General features: G+C 42.7%; 1 protein-coding gene across 1 annotated transcript in view; it reads left to right on the forward strand.

Moving 5' to 3' along the window:
- The window catches only part of LOC130923744 (proline-rich protein 2-like), a 68,065-nt gene extending 56,154 nt beyond the window's left edge, over nt 1-11,911 (forward strand). The window contains exon 2 of the mRNA XM_057849671.1: nt 11,581-11,911. Within this exon, the coding sequence (XP_057705654.1) occupies nt 11,581-11,911 (331 nt within the window). The remainder of the gene's footprint in view (nt 1-11,580) is intronic.
- The last annotated feature ends 5,415 nt before the right edge of the window (nt 11,912-17,326 follow it).

A 17,326-nucleotide genomic window follows, 5' to 3' on the forward strand; every position in this document is an offset into this window, starting at 1 on the left:
TCCCCCAAACTTCCCCGATTCCATTAACAATTATGGAGGGTGCTGCCATTGACGGACATGGACGTCCAATTCTCCCAATCTTTTCTAATGGCTTTAACTTTGTTTAGTGCCAATGACTGGCATTATGGTCCATTCTATTGATAGACCTGAGTGGGGCTAAGATTTGTATCTCCACAGAGGAAAGACCAAGGTGTGTAATTTCTCCCGAAATTGCAGTTTCTAGTTATTCATCTTATTCTCCGCGTTTTTTCGGCGCGCCGCACAGCCCGAACCGCTGCACCGATCGGCACCGTTCGGATATCGAAACGTCCGGAATTTTTGCGCGACGATGGCTTTTTTAAAAAGGGCCCCGAAAAATTTTCCGTTTTCCCGCAAACGGCAATTTTCCAGATTTTTTTTTTTTTTTCAAAATGTATCTAGTCCTACAATTTTTGACCAAATCACATAATTTGGGTATCAAAAATTCCGGGACGGTGAGGGGCATAAAAGTTGTATACAGAATTTGGCAAAAATTTACGGTTCCCCGGAAATTTGCCAAAAACTTTCCTATTCATTTTGAATGGAAAAAAAACGCGCGCTTCACAGCCCGAACCGTTAGACCGATCGGCACCGTTCAAGTATCGGCACGACCGGAATTTTCGCGTGACACAGGAAACTTTACAAATGGCCCCGAAAATTTTTCCATTCGTCCGTAAACGGCAATTTTCCGTGAAAAAAAAAAAAGTTTCAAAATGTATCTAGTCCTACAATTTTTGACCAAATCACATAATTTGGGCATCAAAAATTCCGGGACGGTGAGGGGCATAAAAGTTGTATACAGAATTTGGAAAAAAATTACGCTTCCTCGGAAATTTGCCAAAAACTATCCCATTCATTTCGAATGGGAAAAGTCCCATTCACTTCCAATGGGATTTCCAATGGAATTTACATTGCATTGATGCCATTGACGGCCATGCATGTCAAATCTACTGATGCCAATGTACTTGGATTCAATTGATTATATGGATGTCGATGCCATTGACTGCCATGGACGTCCAAAAATTTTCCCATTCATTTTCAATGGGGAAAAAACAAAATTACCCCAAATCAACAGAAAATGACCAGATATCAATAGGACGTGTCCCCCAAACTTCCCCAATTCCATTGACGCTTATGAAGAGTGCCGCCATTGACTTACATGGAAGTCCAAAATTTTTCCCATTCATTTTCAATGGGGAAAAAACTACATTTCTCCAAATCAACAGAAAATGACCAGATATCAATAGGACGTATACCCCAAACGTCCCCAACTCCATTGACGCTTATGGGGGGTGCTGCCATTGACGTCCATGGACGTCCAAAATTTTACCCATTCATTTTCAATGGGAAATTTTTTTTTTTCCCCAAATCAACAGAAAATGACTAGATATCAATAGGACGTGTCCCCCAAATGTCCCCAATTGCATTGCTGCTTATGGAGGGTGATGCCATTGACATCCAGGGACGTCCAAACTTCCCATTAAATCCCAATGGCATTTCTTCATGTTTGTTCATTCTATTGATGCCAATGTACTTGGATTCCATTGACGCTTATGTAAGTTGATACCATTGACGTCCATGGACGTCCAAAATTTTTCCCATTCATTTTCAATGGGAATTTTTTTTTTTTCCACAAATCAACAGAAAATGACTAGATATCAATAGGACGTTTCCCCCAAATGTGCCCGATTGCATTGCTGCTTATGGAGGGTGATGCCATTGACGTCCACGGACGTCCAAACTTCCCATTCATTTCCAATGGCATTTCTTCATGTTTGTTCATTCTATTGATGCCAATGTACTTGGATTCCATTGACGCTTATGTAAGTTGATACCATTGACGTCCATGGACGTCCAAAATTTTTCCCATTCATTTTCAATGGGAATTTTTTTTTTTCCCCCAAATCAACAGAAAATGACTAGATATCAATAGGACATGTCCCCCAAATGTCCCCGATTGCATTGCCGCTTATGGAGGGTGATGCCATTGACGTCCATGGACGTCCAAACTTCCCATTAATTTCCAATGGCATTTCTTCATGTTTGTTCATTCTATTGATGCCAATGTACTTGGATTCCATTGACGCTTATGTAAGTTGATACCATTGACGTCCATGGACGTCCAAAATTTTTCCCATTCATTTTCAATGGGAATTTTTTTTTTTTCCACAAATCAACAGAAAATGACTAGATATCAATAGGACGTGTCCCCCAAATGTCTCCGATTGCATTAACAATTATGAAGGGTGCCGCCATTGACGTCCATGGACGTCCAATTCTCCAGTTCATTTCTAATGGCTTTTTGTTTTGTGCCAATGACTGGCATTATCATCCATTCTATTGATAGACCTGAGTGGGGCTAAGATCTGTATCTCCACAGAGGAAAGACCAAGGTGTGTAATTTCTCCCGAAATTGCAGTTTCTAGTTCATATTATTATTATCTACTTGTATTGTTTATTATTTTATTATTTATTTTTATTACCATTGTTATTATTATTTTTAGAATATAATTTATTTGTATTTTATTTATTTGTATTATTATTACTTACTTTTCCTTTTTATTATTTATTTTATTCATTTTGTTCATCATTATTGCTCTTATTATTTTTATTGTATAGTTTACTGTATTTGTATTTTATTTATTTATATTATTATTACTTACTTTTCCTTTTTATTATTTATGTTATTCATTTTGTTCATCATTATTGCTCTTATTATTTTTATTGTATAGTTTATTTGTATTTTATTTATTTATATTATTATTATTTACTTTTATTGTTTATTATTTTATTTTTCATTTATTATTGTTATTTTTATATTATAATTTGTTTTTTATATTGTTATTATTTACTTTTATTGTTTATTATTATTTTATTTTTGATTTATTATTGTTATTTTTATATGATAATTTATTTGTATTTTTTTAAATATTATTATTATTATTTATAAAAAAAATACAAATAAATATATTAATATAACAATATATATACAAATACATATACAATACTTATACAAATAAATATTTTTTATTTTCAGTAATAAAACTATTTTCACTGATTATAAAATGATATTATAAGAATGTTGGATGGACGGACGGACGGACGGATGAAAAGGAAATTACTCAAGAATGACTATTAAATGAATAGGAAGTGACTCAACATCAACAGGAAGTAACCTCTAAATGCCTTAAAATTAACAGGAAGTGACCTGTAAATACCCCCAAAAGACTGGCAGTGAGTTGTCTAGTTTCAGTGCCACTGATGGCGCTGGACATCCAATCCAGTCAAAATGAATTGGTTGTCTAGCGCCGTCAAAAGTAGCCAGTGAGCTAACATACAGTTATACACTTTTACCGTGGAAGAGTCAGTCAACAACCTGTTGATTCCTTTTTAAAACGATATATCGATTCTTGGTCGGAGCATATCGATAACCTTTTAGGCTACGAAGTATCGCGATACTTCATATCACCATTTCGATATATTGTCACGTCCCTTGTGAGTTCTGTACAAAGTGCAAAAAGGAGCTTTGTGAATGGCTGGTATGGCTTTCAGAACATGTTGCGCTTCTTAAGCCTGGAGCTTGGGTGAGGATTGACCCCATCAAAGCGGTGAGCTACTAAAGACTCTTTGGCTGCGGACTTTCCGTTTCCCTAAAATCGCCACAAATCCCTCCATTGCAAAATCCAAGATAACGCTTACATAAAACCAACACCTTCCGACTGGACCTAAGAAAAAAGCACTTGCTCGCATGATTAAGTCAAGACGTGTTGTTTTCGGCAGCCCTTTTAATTTTCGTCTTAGCCTTTTGGACAAAAATACTTGTACATCTTTGTCTAGTTTTAGTCAAAAATGGCTCAAAATCTTTTCATCTGTAAAATTTAGTGCCGCAACGATTAATCGATTAACTCAAGTAATTCGATTAGAGAAAAGCTTCGAATAAAAATTTTGTTGCTTCGAGTAATAGTTGTTTTGATAGTGTTTGCATTTAGTTTTATCGATTTGGGTGCATATACTAACCTCTAGTGGCAACAGTGAATATGACATAATTCTTTTAAAATGGCTGAATCTACCTGCTCCCTGTTAAGACCAACATAAGGTAATTTTTATTTGAGTTCATGTTTTTTTTTTATGTATTCGGAATTTAGTTTGTAAGTATATTTAGTCATTTTTTGTGGGAATATGTGTTTTTTTTTTTTTTTTTTTTTTTGTGGTACTGTAATCCACAATTCTGAATAGGTTCTGGCCAAGGTTGGTGAATATTAGAAGTGAACCTCTCTGACTAGTCCCAGACTCAAAACTATGCCTTTTTACAGAGCCAATATTTAGAAAATTTTGATGAAATCCTAAATGCGAACTTTGATCGGGGTACAGTTCTCATTTTTGTGGTACGGTAAATCCATAATTCTGAATAAGGGCTGGCCATGGATGGTAAATATTAGAAGTGGACCTCTCTGGCTACTCCACGACTCAAAACTATGCATTTTTACCGTACCAAAATTTAGAAATTTTGGAATAAATGTCCCATATGTGGAATTTGAACTAGTTATGGTTGTCATTTTTGTGGTACTGTAAATCCACAATTCAGAATACGTTCTGGTCAAGGTTGGTGTATGTTAAAAGTGGACCTCTCTGACTACTCCCATTCTCAAAACTGTATTTTTACAGTTCCAATATTTAGAAATATTAAATGACCTAATGTGGATGTTGATCTCTTTACAGTTCTCATTTTTTGGTACAGTAAATCCACAATTCTGACTAGGTGCTGGCCAAGATTGGTGAATATTAGAAGTGGACCCCTCTGACTACTCCCAGACTCAAAACTATGCATTTTTACTTTACCAATATTTAGAAATTTTGAAATAAATGTCCTAAATGTGGACTTTGATCCATTTACAGTTCTCATGTTTGTGCAACTATAAATCCACAATTCTGAATAAGTTCTGGCAAAGATTGGTGTACTGTATATTAAAATTGGACCTCTCTGACTTCTCCCGGACTCAAAACTATGTATTTTTACAGTACAAATATGCAGCAAATTTAAATTAAAAGTCCTTATCTAGTTACAGGTTACAATTCTTTTTTTTTTTTTTTTTTGTACTGTAAAAGCGCAATTTTGAATAAGTTCGGGCCAAGGTTGGTGAACATTAGCAGTGGACCTCTCTGACTACTCACATCCTCAATGCATTTCTACTGTACAAAAATTTAGAAAATTTGAATGTAAAGTCCTACATGCATACTTTAATCAGGTTACAGTTATTATTTTTGTGGAACTGTAAATCTGTTCTACGAATACGTTCTAGCCAAGGTTGGTTTATATTAGAAGTGGACCTCTGTTACTACTCCCGTACTCAAAACTATGCATTTTTACTGTACCAATATTTAGTCATTTTTGATAAAATGTCCTAAATGTGGACTTTTATCTGGTTACAGTTCTTATTTTTGTTGTACTGTAAATCCACAATTTTGAATAAGTTTGGGCCAAGGTTGGTGAATATTAGAAGTGGACCTCTATGACTACTCCCCGACTCAAAACTATGCATGTTTACTGTACCAATCTTTAGAAATTTTGAAATTAATGTTCTGAATATGAGTTTGATCTGGTTACAGTTCTCATTTTTTTGGTACTGTGAATCCCCAATTCCGAATAAGTTCTGGTCATGGTTGGTGTATCTTACAAGTGGACCTCTCTGACTACTCCCACAGTCAAAACTGTGCATTTTTTACAGTACCAATATTTAGAAAATTTGAATTAAATGTCCTAAATGTGGACTTTGATCTGGTTACGGTTCTCATGTTTGTGCAACTGTAAATCCACAATTCTGAATAAGTTCTGGCCAAGATTGGTGTCCTGCATATTAGGAGTGGACCTCTCTGACTTCTCCCAGACTCAAAACTGCATTTTTACTGTACGAATATATAGCAAATTTGAATTAAAAGTCCTACGTGTCAACTTAACAAGTTACAGTTCTTATTTTTGTTGTACTGTAAATTCACAATTTTGAATAACTTTGGGCCAAGGTTGGTGAATATTAGAAGTGGACCTCTATGACTACTCCCCAACTCAAAACTATGCATGTTTACTGTACCAATCCTTAGAAATTTTGAAATTAATGCTCTGAATATGAAGTTTGATCTGGTTACAGTTCTTATTTTTGTCGTACTGTAAATTCGCAATTTTGAATAAGTTTGGGCCAAGGTTGTTGAATATTACAATTGGACCTCTATGACTACACCCCGACTCAAAACTATGCATGTTTACTGTACCAATATTTAGAAATTTTGAAATAAATGTCCTAAATGTGGAGTTTGATCTGGTTACAGTTCTCATTTTTGTGCAACCGTAAATCCACAATTCTGAATAAGTTCTGGCCAAGATTGGTGTATGCCAGGAGTGGACCTCTCTGACTACTCCCAGACTCAAAACTATGCATTTTTACTGTACCAATATTTAGAAAATTTGAATGTCCTACACGCATACTTTGATCAGGTTACAGTTCTCATTTTGTGGAACTGTAACTCCACAGTTCTGAATAAGTTCTGGCCAAGGTTAGTGAATATTAGCTCTCTGTGTTACCCGGTGGATGGCTTCCAACACCGTCCGTGAAGTGGGCCGGTCTTTCAAATACTCCCAGGCCACTCCGCCCTGAAATCTGAACCGCCATTTGATATGAGAAGTTACACTGATTCAGTCAACAACAACAACAAAAATGACATCATACATTGGTGTAAACTGCGCGTAAACATGACAACCACGTCAAGCCAAAGTGCACATACGGTCTCGCGTGCAATCAAAACATGCTTTCTGCTTAGCCGAGGGAGGTGTTGCACGCGTGACCCCCGTACGTCCTCTCCCGACTCCCGGTCCTGCCCAACAGGGAGTGTTTTCACGGTATCCGAGGGTAACGGCGAGCGAGCGTGGGGGTTTTCTACTCTGATTTGTTTGCATGTCTGATTACTGCGTGCGTGCACTGAATCTGCAGGTGGGCTCATGCACGTCATGAGCTGCATATGCTTTCATGTTTTCATGCGTGTGTGTGCGCACGTCGGTGTGTATGGCACCCAAGCAATGTGTGGAAAGTCTTGTTGTCGACAGGCTAACTGTTGATGACAAGCACACGCTGACTACTGGAGTCAAAAAGTTAAACGTACTCTATGCTCCTTTCACTCCCTCTTTCTCTTTTTTGCATGTAAATGCACTTGGTAAACTTTTGTTTGACCCCCCCCAAAAAATTCCCGATTGCAGAAAACTGCGTGTTTTGATTTTTAAAAACAACATTTTTTTCAACATTTCAAAATGTATATACCGTAATCCTACAATTTTTTGTCCAAATCACATAATTAATTCTTTGTACATTTCTAATGGCCAAAACTTCCCATTCGTTTCCAATGGCCTTATTCGCCATTCCATTGACAGAAAGTGACCTGTAATCAACAGGAAGTGACCCGTTATCAACCTGAAGTGACCCTGAAATGCCCCAAAATAAACAGAAAGTGACTCCCCAAAATGTCAGCAGTAACTGACCTGCTAACACTACAAGCCCACGTCTGCAACACCAAATCCCGTAATCAGCTCTTCAGTCCAGAACAAATGGCGGGACGTCCTGTACTACCACAACACCCGATAACAAAAACAACTCTTAAATTTGATAGCTCAGCGCCTCTCTGACGGTGAGGCGTGCCGAACCTCCCACCTTATTTGCCTCATTAACCATGACCCCACAACGGTGACACAGGAACTTGAACGCCCAAATCTGCAACAAAAGAAGACCCAAACACACCCCTCTTTCTGCCCACGGCCCGCAACGCGAGAGCCTTCAAAAAAACAATGTTTAATTAACCGTTTTTTCTCAGGAACCTTTTGTTGACTTGTGATATGGTGACCCTGGAACGAATCTGCTTCCTCGCCTGGGTCTGTTGCTGTTTTGCCTTGCCGTTGGATCGCTCTCGACTTGAATAAATTGTCAACTTATGTTTTGAAGCCTTTTTCCGGCTTTCAAATAGAGTCAGTACAAGGAGTTTAGACTAAGGTGAACGCGCAGAGTTTGGCCTTTTGGCAGGTTGGTATTTCGCCGGCCCGAGTCATTGGAACTGCGCCAGCGCGGGTCCGGGGGTTTGACTGGTGTGATTTCGGCAATCTGGCTAAAAACTCAGGTTCCTTCAGTCACGAGCTGTGGGTCGTGACCGAAAGGACAAGATCCCGGATACAAGCGGCCGAAATAAGTTTCCTCCGCAGGGTGTCCGGGCTCTCCCTTAGAGATAGGGTGAGAAAGTTGGTCATCTGGGAGGGATTCGGCGTCAAGCCACTACTCCTACGGTTGAGAGGAGCCAGTTGAGGTGGCTCAGGCATCTAGTTTGGCTGCCTCCTGGACACCTCCCTGGAGAGGTGTTCCGTGCATGTCCCAACAGCTGGAGGCCCTGTGGACAACCCAGGACACTCTGGCCTGGGAACACCTTGGGATCCTGCTGGAAGAGCTGGTTGAAGTGGCTGGGGAGAGGGAAGTCCATGTGCTAAATTGCAGGTGCTAAAGCTGCTGCCCCTGCGACCTGACCCTGGATTAAGCGGATAATGATGATGGATGGATGGATGGATGGATGGATGGATGGATGGATGGATGGATGGATGGATGGATGGATGGATGGATGGATGGATGGATGGATGGATGGATGGATGGATGGATGGATGGATGGATGGATGGATGGATGGATGGATGGATGGATGGATGGATGGATGGATGAGCTCTTATGGATGGATGGAGGGACGGATGGATGAGCTGTGTTATGGATTGATAGATGGATGAAAAGTGACCCGAAACAGCAAAGTCATATTCATTGAAATTTATCCCGACACTGCATTTTCTACTTTGCTTTAATTTTCTCTCATAGCCTCCCTGCTTTTTCTCTCTCTCCACTGCCGCTTTCTTTTTTTGCTCCCTCCTCCCTCCTTTTCACCGTCTATGATGATTTTAGCAGAGGTGTGACTCACTGGGCACGGAGCCACAATGTCAGGTATAGTGAGGGGGGGGTGGCTTGTTTTAAGTGGTGAGGTATTGAGTGGGAGGGGGAGCGGGGTCATAGATATGTAAAACTTAGAAGTAGAATGTGTGCGAGGGAGTGAGAAAGAGGGAGGGGTGTACAGTCAGCAAAAGGAAAACATAAAAAAGGAGGGAAATGAATAATTCCATGATTTCCGTCACAATTTAGCCCTCTCCTTTCTCGCTTGTATTTTGCGAGCTGACCCGAGTGTTTATTTGAAAACCTGTTAGTGGGCACAACCTCAGTCATGACTTTGAAGGCATTGGGTGGAGAATTTAAGATTGACGGTTACACAAGCACATTCATGTTCATGTAATGTGTCAGTCAAGTGTGTTGTGGTCCCCAAGGCAGGGAGTCTCCACCTCGACACTTACTTTTGACAGATATTATTAACACTGCTCTATATTTCTCCATGTGATGAAGTATTGTAATGACTTTTGTTTCATGTGTCTGTCTGAAAGCTCCAAGAAGGGGTGTGGCCTATTTTTCCGGCATATGGTATCATTCGAAAGCACGTTCAAGTCACAATTTTACCTTGAGATGGTTTGTGAATAGGGGTGGGAACCTCTGTGTAATTCGCGATAACGCCTCTGGCTTATGTATTTGATTGACAAAACACATAAAACTGAAAAAAATTATTTGTGAAAAAAAGCTTTTTAATGAAAAAAAAGTTCTGTTCAGCTGCTTAAACAAGGAGAATAGCAATCTGTGTGTCCTTATGGTCTGAACAGTTTTAATGTATCATATATGAGTTTGATACGCCTCCATTGTGGTTGTTTATTATGTTTTATTAATTAGCAGAAAGCAGCAAATGGGAACAGGTTACGGGGGGACAGAAAGGAAGGAAGCAGACAGAAGAGGGGAAAAACAAACGCATCAAGCAATACATTTTTACACGCCTATGCTACCGATGAACATAGTGATGCTATCGTTAGCTAATTATATTACAGTGCTGGCCAAAAGCATTGGCACCCCTGCAATTCTGTAAGATAATGCTCAATGTCTCCCAGAAAATGATTGCAATTATGAATGCTTTGGTAGTAATATCTTCATTTATTTTTCTTGCAATGAAAAAACACAAAAGACAAGGAACAGGACAGGAACTGTTACTTACCTGTGGCACATAACAGGTGGTGGCTATAACTAAATCACACTTGCAGCCAGTTAAAATGGATTAAAGTTGACTCAACCTCTGTCCTGTGTACCACATTGAGCATGGAGAAAAGAAAGAAGACCAAAGAACTGTCTGAGGACTTGAGAAGCAATATTGTGAGGAAGCATGGGCAATCTCAAGGCTACAAGTCCATCTCTAAAGACCTGAATGTTCCTGTGTCTACCGTGCACAGTGTCATCAATAAGTGTAAAGCCCACGGCACTGTGGCTAACCTCCTAGATGTGGACAGAAAACAAAAATTGACGAGAGATTTCAACGGAAGATTGTGCGGATAGTGGATAAAGAACCTCGACTAACATCCAAACAATTTCAAGCTGTCCCGCAGTCCGAGGGTACAACAGTGTCAACCCGTACTATGCGTCGGCGTCTGAATAAAAAGGCACTCTATGGTAGGATACCCAGGAAGACCCCACTTCTGACCCAGAGACATAAAAAAGCCAGGTTGGAGTTTGCCAAAACATAGCTGAGAAAGCTAAAAACGTTTTGGAAGAATGTTCTCTGGTCAGATGAGACAAAAATAGAGCTGTTTGGGAAAAGGCATCAACATAGAGTTGACAAGGGGAAAAAAAGAACTTCAAGAAAAGAACACGGTCCCCACAGTCAAACATGGCGGAGGTTCCCTGATGTTTTGGGGTTGCTTTGCTACCTCTGGCACTGGACTGCTTGACCGTGTGCATGGCATTACGAAGTCTGAAGACTACCAACAAAGCTGGGTCTCCCTCAGAGGTCATGGGTCTTCCAGCAGGACAATGACCCAAAACGCACTTCAAAAAGCACGAGAAAATGGTTTGAGAGAAAGCACTGGAGACTTCTAATGTGGCCAGACCTGAATCCGAAAGAACACCTGTGGAGAGATCTAAAAATGGCACCCTTCAAATCTCAGAGACCTGGAGCAGTTGGTCAAAGAAGAATGGTGTAAAATTCCAGCAGAGCATTGTAAGAAACCCATTGATGGATACCGGTAGCGGTTGTTCGCAGTTATTTTGTCTAAAGGTTGTACTACCAAGGATTAGTCTGAGGGTGCCAATACTTTTGTCCGGTCCATTTTTGGAGTTTTGTGTAAAATGATAATGATTTCATTTTTTCCCATTCTCTTTTGTGTTTTTTCATTGCAAGCAAAATAAATGATGATGTGACTACCAAACCATTTGTAATCGCAATCATTTTCTGGGAGAAATTGAGCATTATCTAACAGAATTGCAGGGGGGGCAATACTTCTGGTCAGCTCTGTATATAGGAAAAGCAAGTCAAAGGGGTGGGACGTACACAAATCAGCAAAGTGAGGGGTGGAACCCAGTATTAAGTGAATCATATGTAAATGTGGATATGTTGACATTCTATTCTATGCTACCTAGTACAGCCCAGCCAACCGGGGGGGAGCGAGCGCGGCCCAATTCTCATCCCAAAGCTCCAGCAAAGGGGCTACCGCCATCCGCCCAGGAACCAGGGCGGTCCCCCGGATCATCCTCGCCTTCATTAACCGACCCTCGGGGAAGGCATGAGGGGACACACCAGCGCTCCCTGCACCCGCCCCACCCGCCACCCAGACCCCTTAGCCATTGCTGCAAGCCCACCAACCGATGCGGCACACTGCGGGGCACCCACGGCCCGGAGCAGGACAGGACCCCCACCCGGAAGGGGCAACATCCTGGCACCCAGCCGGCGACCTGTGCCAGGGCTCAATGAGGATGCCCGGGTAAAAAAGAGAAAGAAAGACAGGTGAGCGCCTAGAGCAGGGGTGGGCAAACCGCTCCTCAAGGGCCACAGTGGGTCCTTGTCTTTGTTCCAACTGACCCAGCACAGGTAGTTTAACCAATGCGGTTTCAGCAGAAATGAGAAGCACCTGACTGCAATCGACGGATTGCACTTGTAAAACAGCAGATTGGTGAAAAGGTGTCCTCTTAATGGGTTGCAACAAAAACCCGCACCCACTGCTGCCCTTTGTGGAATAGTTTGCCCAACCCTGGCCTAGAGGCCGCCACAGGGTGGCGCGGGACCGGAGAATATACAGTGCCTTGCAAAAGTATTCGGCCCCCTTGAATCTTGCAACCTTTCGCCACATTTCAGGCTTCAAACATCAAGATATGAAATTATTTTTTTTTGTCAAGAATCAACAACAAGTGGGACACAATCGTGAAGTGGAACAACATTTATTGGATAATTTCAACTTTTTTAACAAATAAAAAACTGAAAAGTGGGGCGTGCAATATTATTCGGCCCCTTTAATTTTAGTGCAGCAAACTCACTCCAGAAGTTCAGTGAGGATCTCTGAATGATCCAATGTTGTCCTAAATGACCGATGATGATAAATAGAATCCAAATGTGTGTAATCAAGTCTCCGTATAAATGCACCTGTTCTGTGATAGTCTCAGGGTTCTGTTTAAAGTGCAGAGAGCATTATGAAAACCAAGGAACACACCACGCAGGTCCGAGATACTGTTGTGGAGAAGTTTAAAGCCGGATTTGGATACAAAAAGATTTCCCAAGCTTTAAACATCTCAAGGAGCACTGTGCAAGCCATCATATTGAAGTGGAAGGAGCATCAGACCACTGCAAATCTACCAAGACCCGGCCGTCCTTCCAAACTTTCTTCTCAAACAAGGAGAAAACTGATCAGAGATGCAGCCAAGAGGCCCATGATCACTCTGGATGAACTGCAGAGATCTACAGCTCAGGTGGGAGAGTCTGTCCATAGGACAACAATCAGTCGTACACTGCACAAATCTGGCCTTTATGGAAGAGTGGCAAGAAGAAAGCCATTTCTCAAAGATATCCATAAAAAGTCTCATTTAAAGTTTGCCACAAGCCACCTGGGAGACACACCAAACATGTGGAAGAAGGTGCTCTGGTCAGATGAAACCAAAATTGAACTTTTTGGCCACAATGCAAAACGATATGTTTGGCGTAAAAGCAACACAGCTCATCACCCTGAACACACCATCTCCACTGTCAAACATGGTGGTGGCAGCATCATGGTTTGGGCCTGCTTTTCTTCAGCAGGGGACAGGGAAGATGGTTAAAATTGACGGGAAGATGGATGCAGCCAAATACAGGAACATTCTGGAAGAAAACCTGTTGGTATCTGCACAAGACCTGAGACTGGGACGGAGATTTATCTTCCAACAGGACAATGATCCAAAACATAAAGCCAAATCTACAATGAACTGGTTCAAAAATAAACGTATCCAGGTGTTAGAATGGCCAAGTCAAAGTCCAGACCTAAATCCAATCGAGAATCTGTGGAAAGAGCTGAAGACTGCTGTTCACAAACACTCTCCATCCAACCTCACTGAGCTCGAGCTGTTTTGCAAGGAAGAATGGGCAAGAATGTCAGTCTCTCGATGTGCAGAACTGATAGAAACATACCCCAAGCGACTTGCAGCTGTAATTGGAGCAAAAGGTGGCGCTACAAAGTATTAACGCAAGGGGGCCGAATAATAATGCACGCCCCACTTTTCAGTTTTTTATTTGTTAAAAAAGTTTAAATTATCCAATAAATGTTGTTCCACTTCACGATTGTGTCCCACTCGTTGTTGATTCTTGACAAAAAAAATGAATTTCATATCTTTGTTTGAAGCCTGAAATGTGGCGAAAGGTTGCAAGATTCAAGGGGGCCGAATACTTTTGCAAGGCACTGTACCTACTGGCTCTCTAAAATCTACCCGTCTTGGCTTGATGTGTTGGATAACCAGGAACTTATACACTGCCCTTTAGTGGCAACAATTAATATGACATAACTTATCTAACATGGCTGAATCCAGCTGCTTCCTGTTGAGACCAACATAAGGTAAGTTTAAATCTGCGCTAATATGTTTGCTTATGGATTCGTAATTTAGTTTTTAGGGATATTTAGCAGTTTTTTGTGGGAATATGTGTTCGAGCGATTTGTTAAGAGCATTTTTAGTGGCGGCGGCCGGCTAGCGGCAGTGGATGGCTAGCAGTGGCTAGCTAGTTGCGGCCAGCTAGTGTTGAAATTCGCCCCCCCAGCCAAGACGCATGGAAACAGCGACAGCCAAAACAAGTGCCGCTCGGCCGATGCTGCCTCGCGTGCGCCAACCGGGAAGGCGGAACTTCGCGCGTTCACCTCTGATATTAACCCTTTGTACTGACTCCATGTTCCAAAAGTTTGAAAAAGACTCGAGAAAGCAGGTTGACAATTTATTCGTCGACAATGGTAAAAAACAAGGCAAAAACAGACGAGGGAGGGACAATTCTGGATCCAAAACAAGGCTACATGTTTCTTAGCAGCAAAAATCTGTTATCTCAGTGTTCAGTCTTTTTAAAGTCCGTGGTGAAGCGGGCCATGCCGAAGGTGTGTCCGAAGGTGTGTCTGGGCGTTGCTTTTGGGTCTTCCCCTCTGTGGCCGGTTTTGGGCGGCTTAGGTTCGTGCGCGGATGGGACGCCCGCTATCAACTTTGTTGTCCGGGCTGTCTCTACTTGTTTTAGGACAAAGCGCTTTGTCCTTGGAGTTTGCTGGGAGAGCTGATTGCAAGAGTTGGTGCGTCAATCTTGTTCGTGACGCACGCGTTGGGCTTCTGTGATAAGACGACATTGTGTATCTCTTCTATTTCTTCTCATTAAATTATGGTGTGCTATTTATTTTATATTAGTAGTGAAGTCCTACCGTAAATATGAAAATGATACTATTTCCTGATTAAATATATTACGTGTGTTAGAGTAATGCAAACAGTTAGACGGTGCCTACGAAAAACTGTACCATTTTTCTCATCTCCCCCTCATTAGCCCGGATAAGGTGATTCACTTTACTGTGTCAAAGGGCATGTAGTGGAGTCTGCTTAAACAATAGTTAGATGAATGTGTTAGACTAATGCAAACAATTATATGTTGTGTGCGATGACGGTACCTTTTCCCTTCACTAGCTAGCGGTGGCTGGCGGCAGCCGGCTAGCTAGTGATGGCAACCAGCTAGCGGCGGCCAGCTAGCTAGTGGCAGCTGGCAGTGGCGGTCGGCTAGTATTGTCCAGCTAGCGACAGCCGGCTAGCTAGTTGAAGCTAGCGGCAGCGGTCGACTAGTATTGTCAAGATAGCGGCGGCTGGCTAGTGACGGTGGCCTCCAGCTCGCGGCTAGCTATTGTTTATATAGTCTACATTTATTTTTACATTTTTTTGATAGGAAAGTGCTTTGGTTTTTTTTTTTTTATGAAAAAAGTGTGCCGTGGTTCAAAAAAGGTTGAAAAACCCTCACCTAAATAATCGATAACTTTAGCCATAGTCCTTTTTGGTCCCCCATACAGCAGAAGTCTTAACACTTGTTGCTATTTTTCCAATACTGCCCCCATCAGGTTATTTTCTCCCATAGCCTCACCGTGCAGGAATTTCCATCCCTGATTTGAAAAGAGGACCAGGGGTCAACAATTGCATAACTCAGGAACGCTTGCTCAAATATGCGCTGGGTCACCCAAAAACGATATATTTTTGACATTTGAATGTGTTGCGTGGCTGTTTTCATGTGTGTGTATGTAGATGGTGATGAAGTGGGGAACATCCTGATCTGGTTATGACGGAGCCAATGAGGAGGATCAAAGTCATTGCCATCACCACTCCCACCTGTTTCCTTTGGAATGCGCTCCTCTCGCCAGAGTGCGCGTGAACGAGTGTTATGTCTATCAGACTGTTTAGGTTTCTGCAATGTGTGCCCGGTTTTTGCATCTGAGGAGAAACCTTTCTGTGCGTGTGCGCAGTCTGTTTCAACACGTCTGCAATTTGCGGGAATTTTATAATCTGGAGCTGGAATATGTGCTCATGTCTGTGTCTGTCTAGCCCTGTTCCACCCCCTCCCTCGTTGTGTTCTCGCTCTCTGACGGATCCAATAAGTGCGGCGGATCGTAGGCCCCATCCAGCATGCCAACTTCTTCCTGTTTGTCTCCTCTTTCCCTATTTTTTTCTCGTGCCCAGAAGTGTTACGCCAAGTCAGCGACACTCGCCTATGGCAGACGAGTGGGTTTTTTTCTTTAATGGGTGCATGTAGGTCCGTTATGTGCATTGCATTGGAAACCTCCCTCCCAGAGCGTGCTGACGGCTAGAGCTGCTAGCCTAGGCTTTGGGCTTAGTGGCTAGCGCACTCGCCGGCCGAGCTGGATGCACTGTGCGACGTGAGTACGAGTCCTGACCTGGAAAAAGGGGGCAGCTTCGATGTGGGCTTTTGGTCGAGTGGCTTGCGCACTCACCTGTCCTGCCGACCTGGACCCGCCGTGCGGGGAAAGAACAAGTCCTGACTCGGAAAAGGGGGACGGATTGCATTGCTTGGCTCCATGCAGACCGGTTGCATTGGTGCTGTGACCCAGATCGTTAATTAGGATTTCAGGGGGTGAGTGCAACGGGTGCGTGCAGGTTCGTTGTGTGCATTGCATTTTGTGGCGCGGCTCAGGGCTGAGCTTTTGGCCTAGCGGCTAGTGTGCTCGCCTTCTGAGCTGGACGTGCCATGCGGCATAGGTACGAGTCCTGGCCTGGCCTGGAAAAGGGGGACGGATCGCGTTGTGCAGCTCCATGCAAACCGGTTGCATTGGTGCCGTGACCCGGATTGGTAGTGAGGGTTTCGGGGGGTGAGTGTAACAGGTGTGTGCAGGTCCGTTGTGTGCGTTGCATTTGAAACCTCCCTCCAGATGCCTTTAAGAGAGCGCGCTGACGGCTAGAGCTGCTAGCCTGGGCTTTTGGTCTAGTGGCTAGCATGTTCTCCGGCTGCACCATGGGGCGCAGGTACGAGTCCTGACCTGGAAAAGGGAGACGGATTGCATTGCGTGGCTCCATGCAGACCGGTTGCATTGGTGCCGTGACCCGGATTGGTAGTGAGGGTATCGGGGGATGAGTGTAACAGGTGCGTGCAGGTCCGTTGTGTGCGTTGCATTTGAAACCTCCCTCCAGATGCTTTCCAGAGAGCATGAGGTAAGTTCAGAGACCACATTAGAAAAAACTGGCTGCTAAAGCTAGATGCACCGTGTGGCGCGGGTACGAGTCCTGACCTGGAAAAGGGGGACAGATCGCGCCTTGGAGGGCGGCTTCAGTCTGAGCTTTCGGTCGAGTGGCTAGCGCACTCACCTGCCGACCTGGACGCGCCGTGCGGTGCAAGTACAAGTCCTGACTA

This window comes from Corythoichthys intestinalis, chromosome 11, assembly GCF_030265065.1.
Source record: "Corythoichthys intestinalis isolate RoL2023-P3 chromosome 11, ASM3026506v1, whole genome shotgun sequence".
NCBI lineage: Eukaryota > Metazoa > Chordata > Actinopteri > Syngnathiformes > Syngnathidae > Corythoichthys > Corythoichthys intestinalis.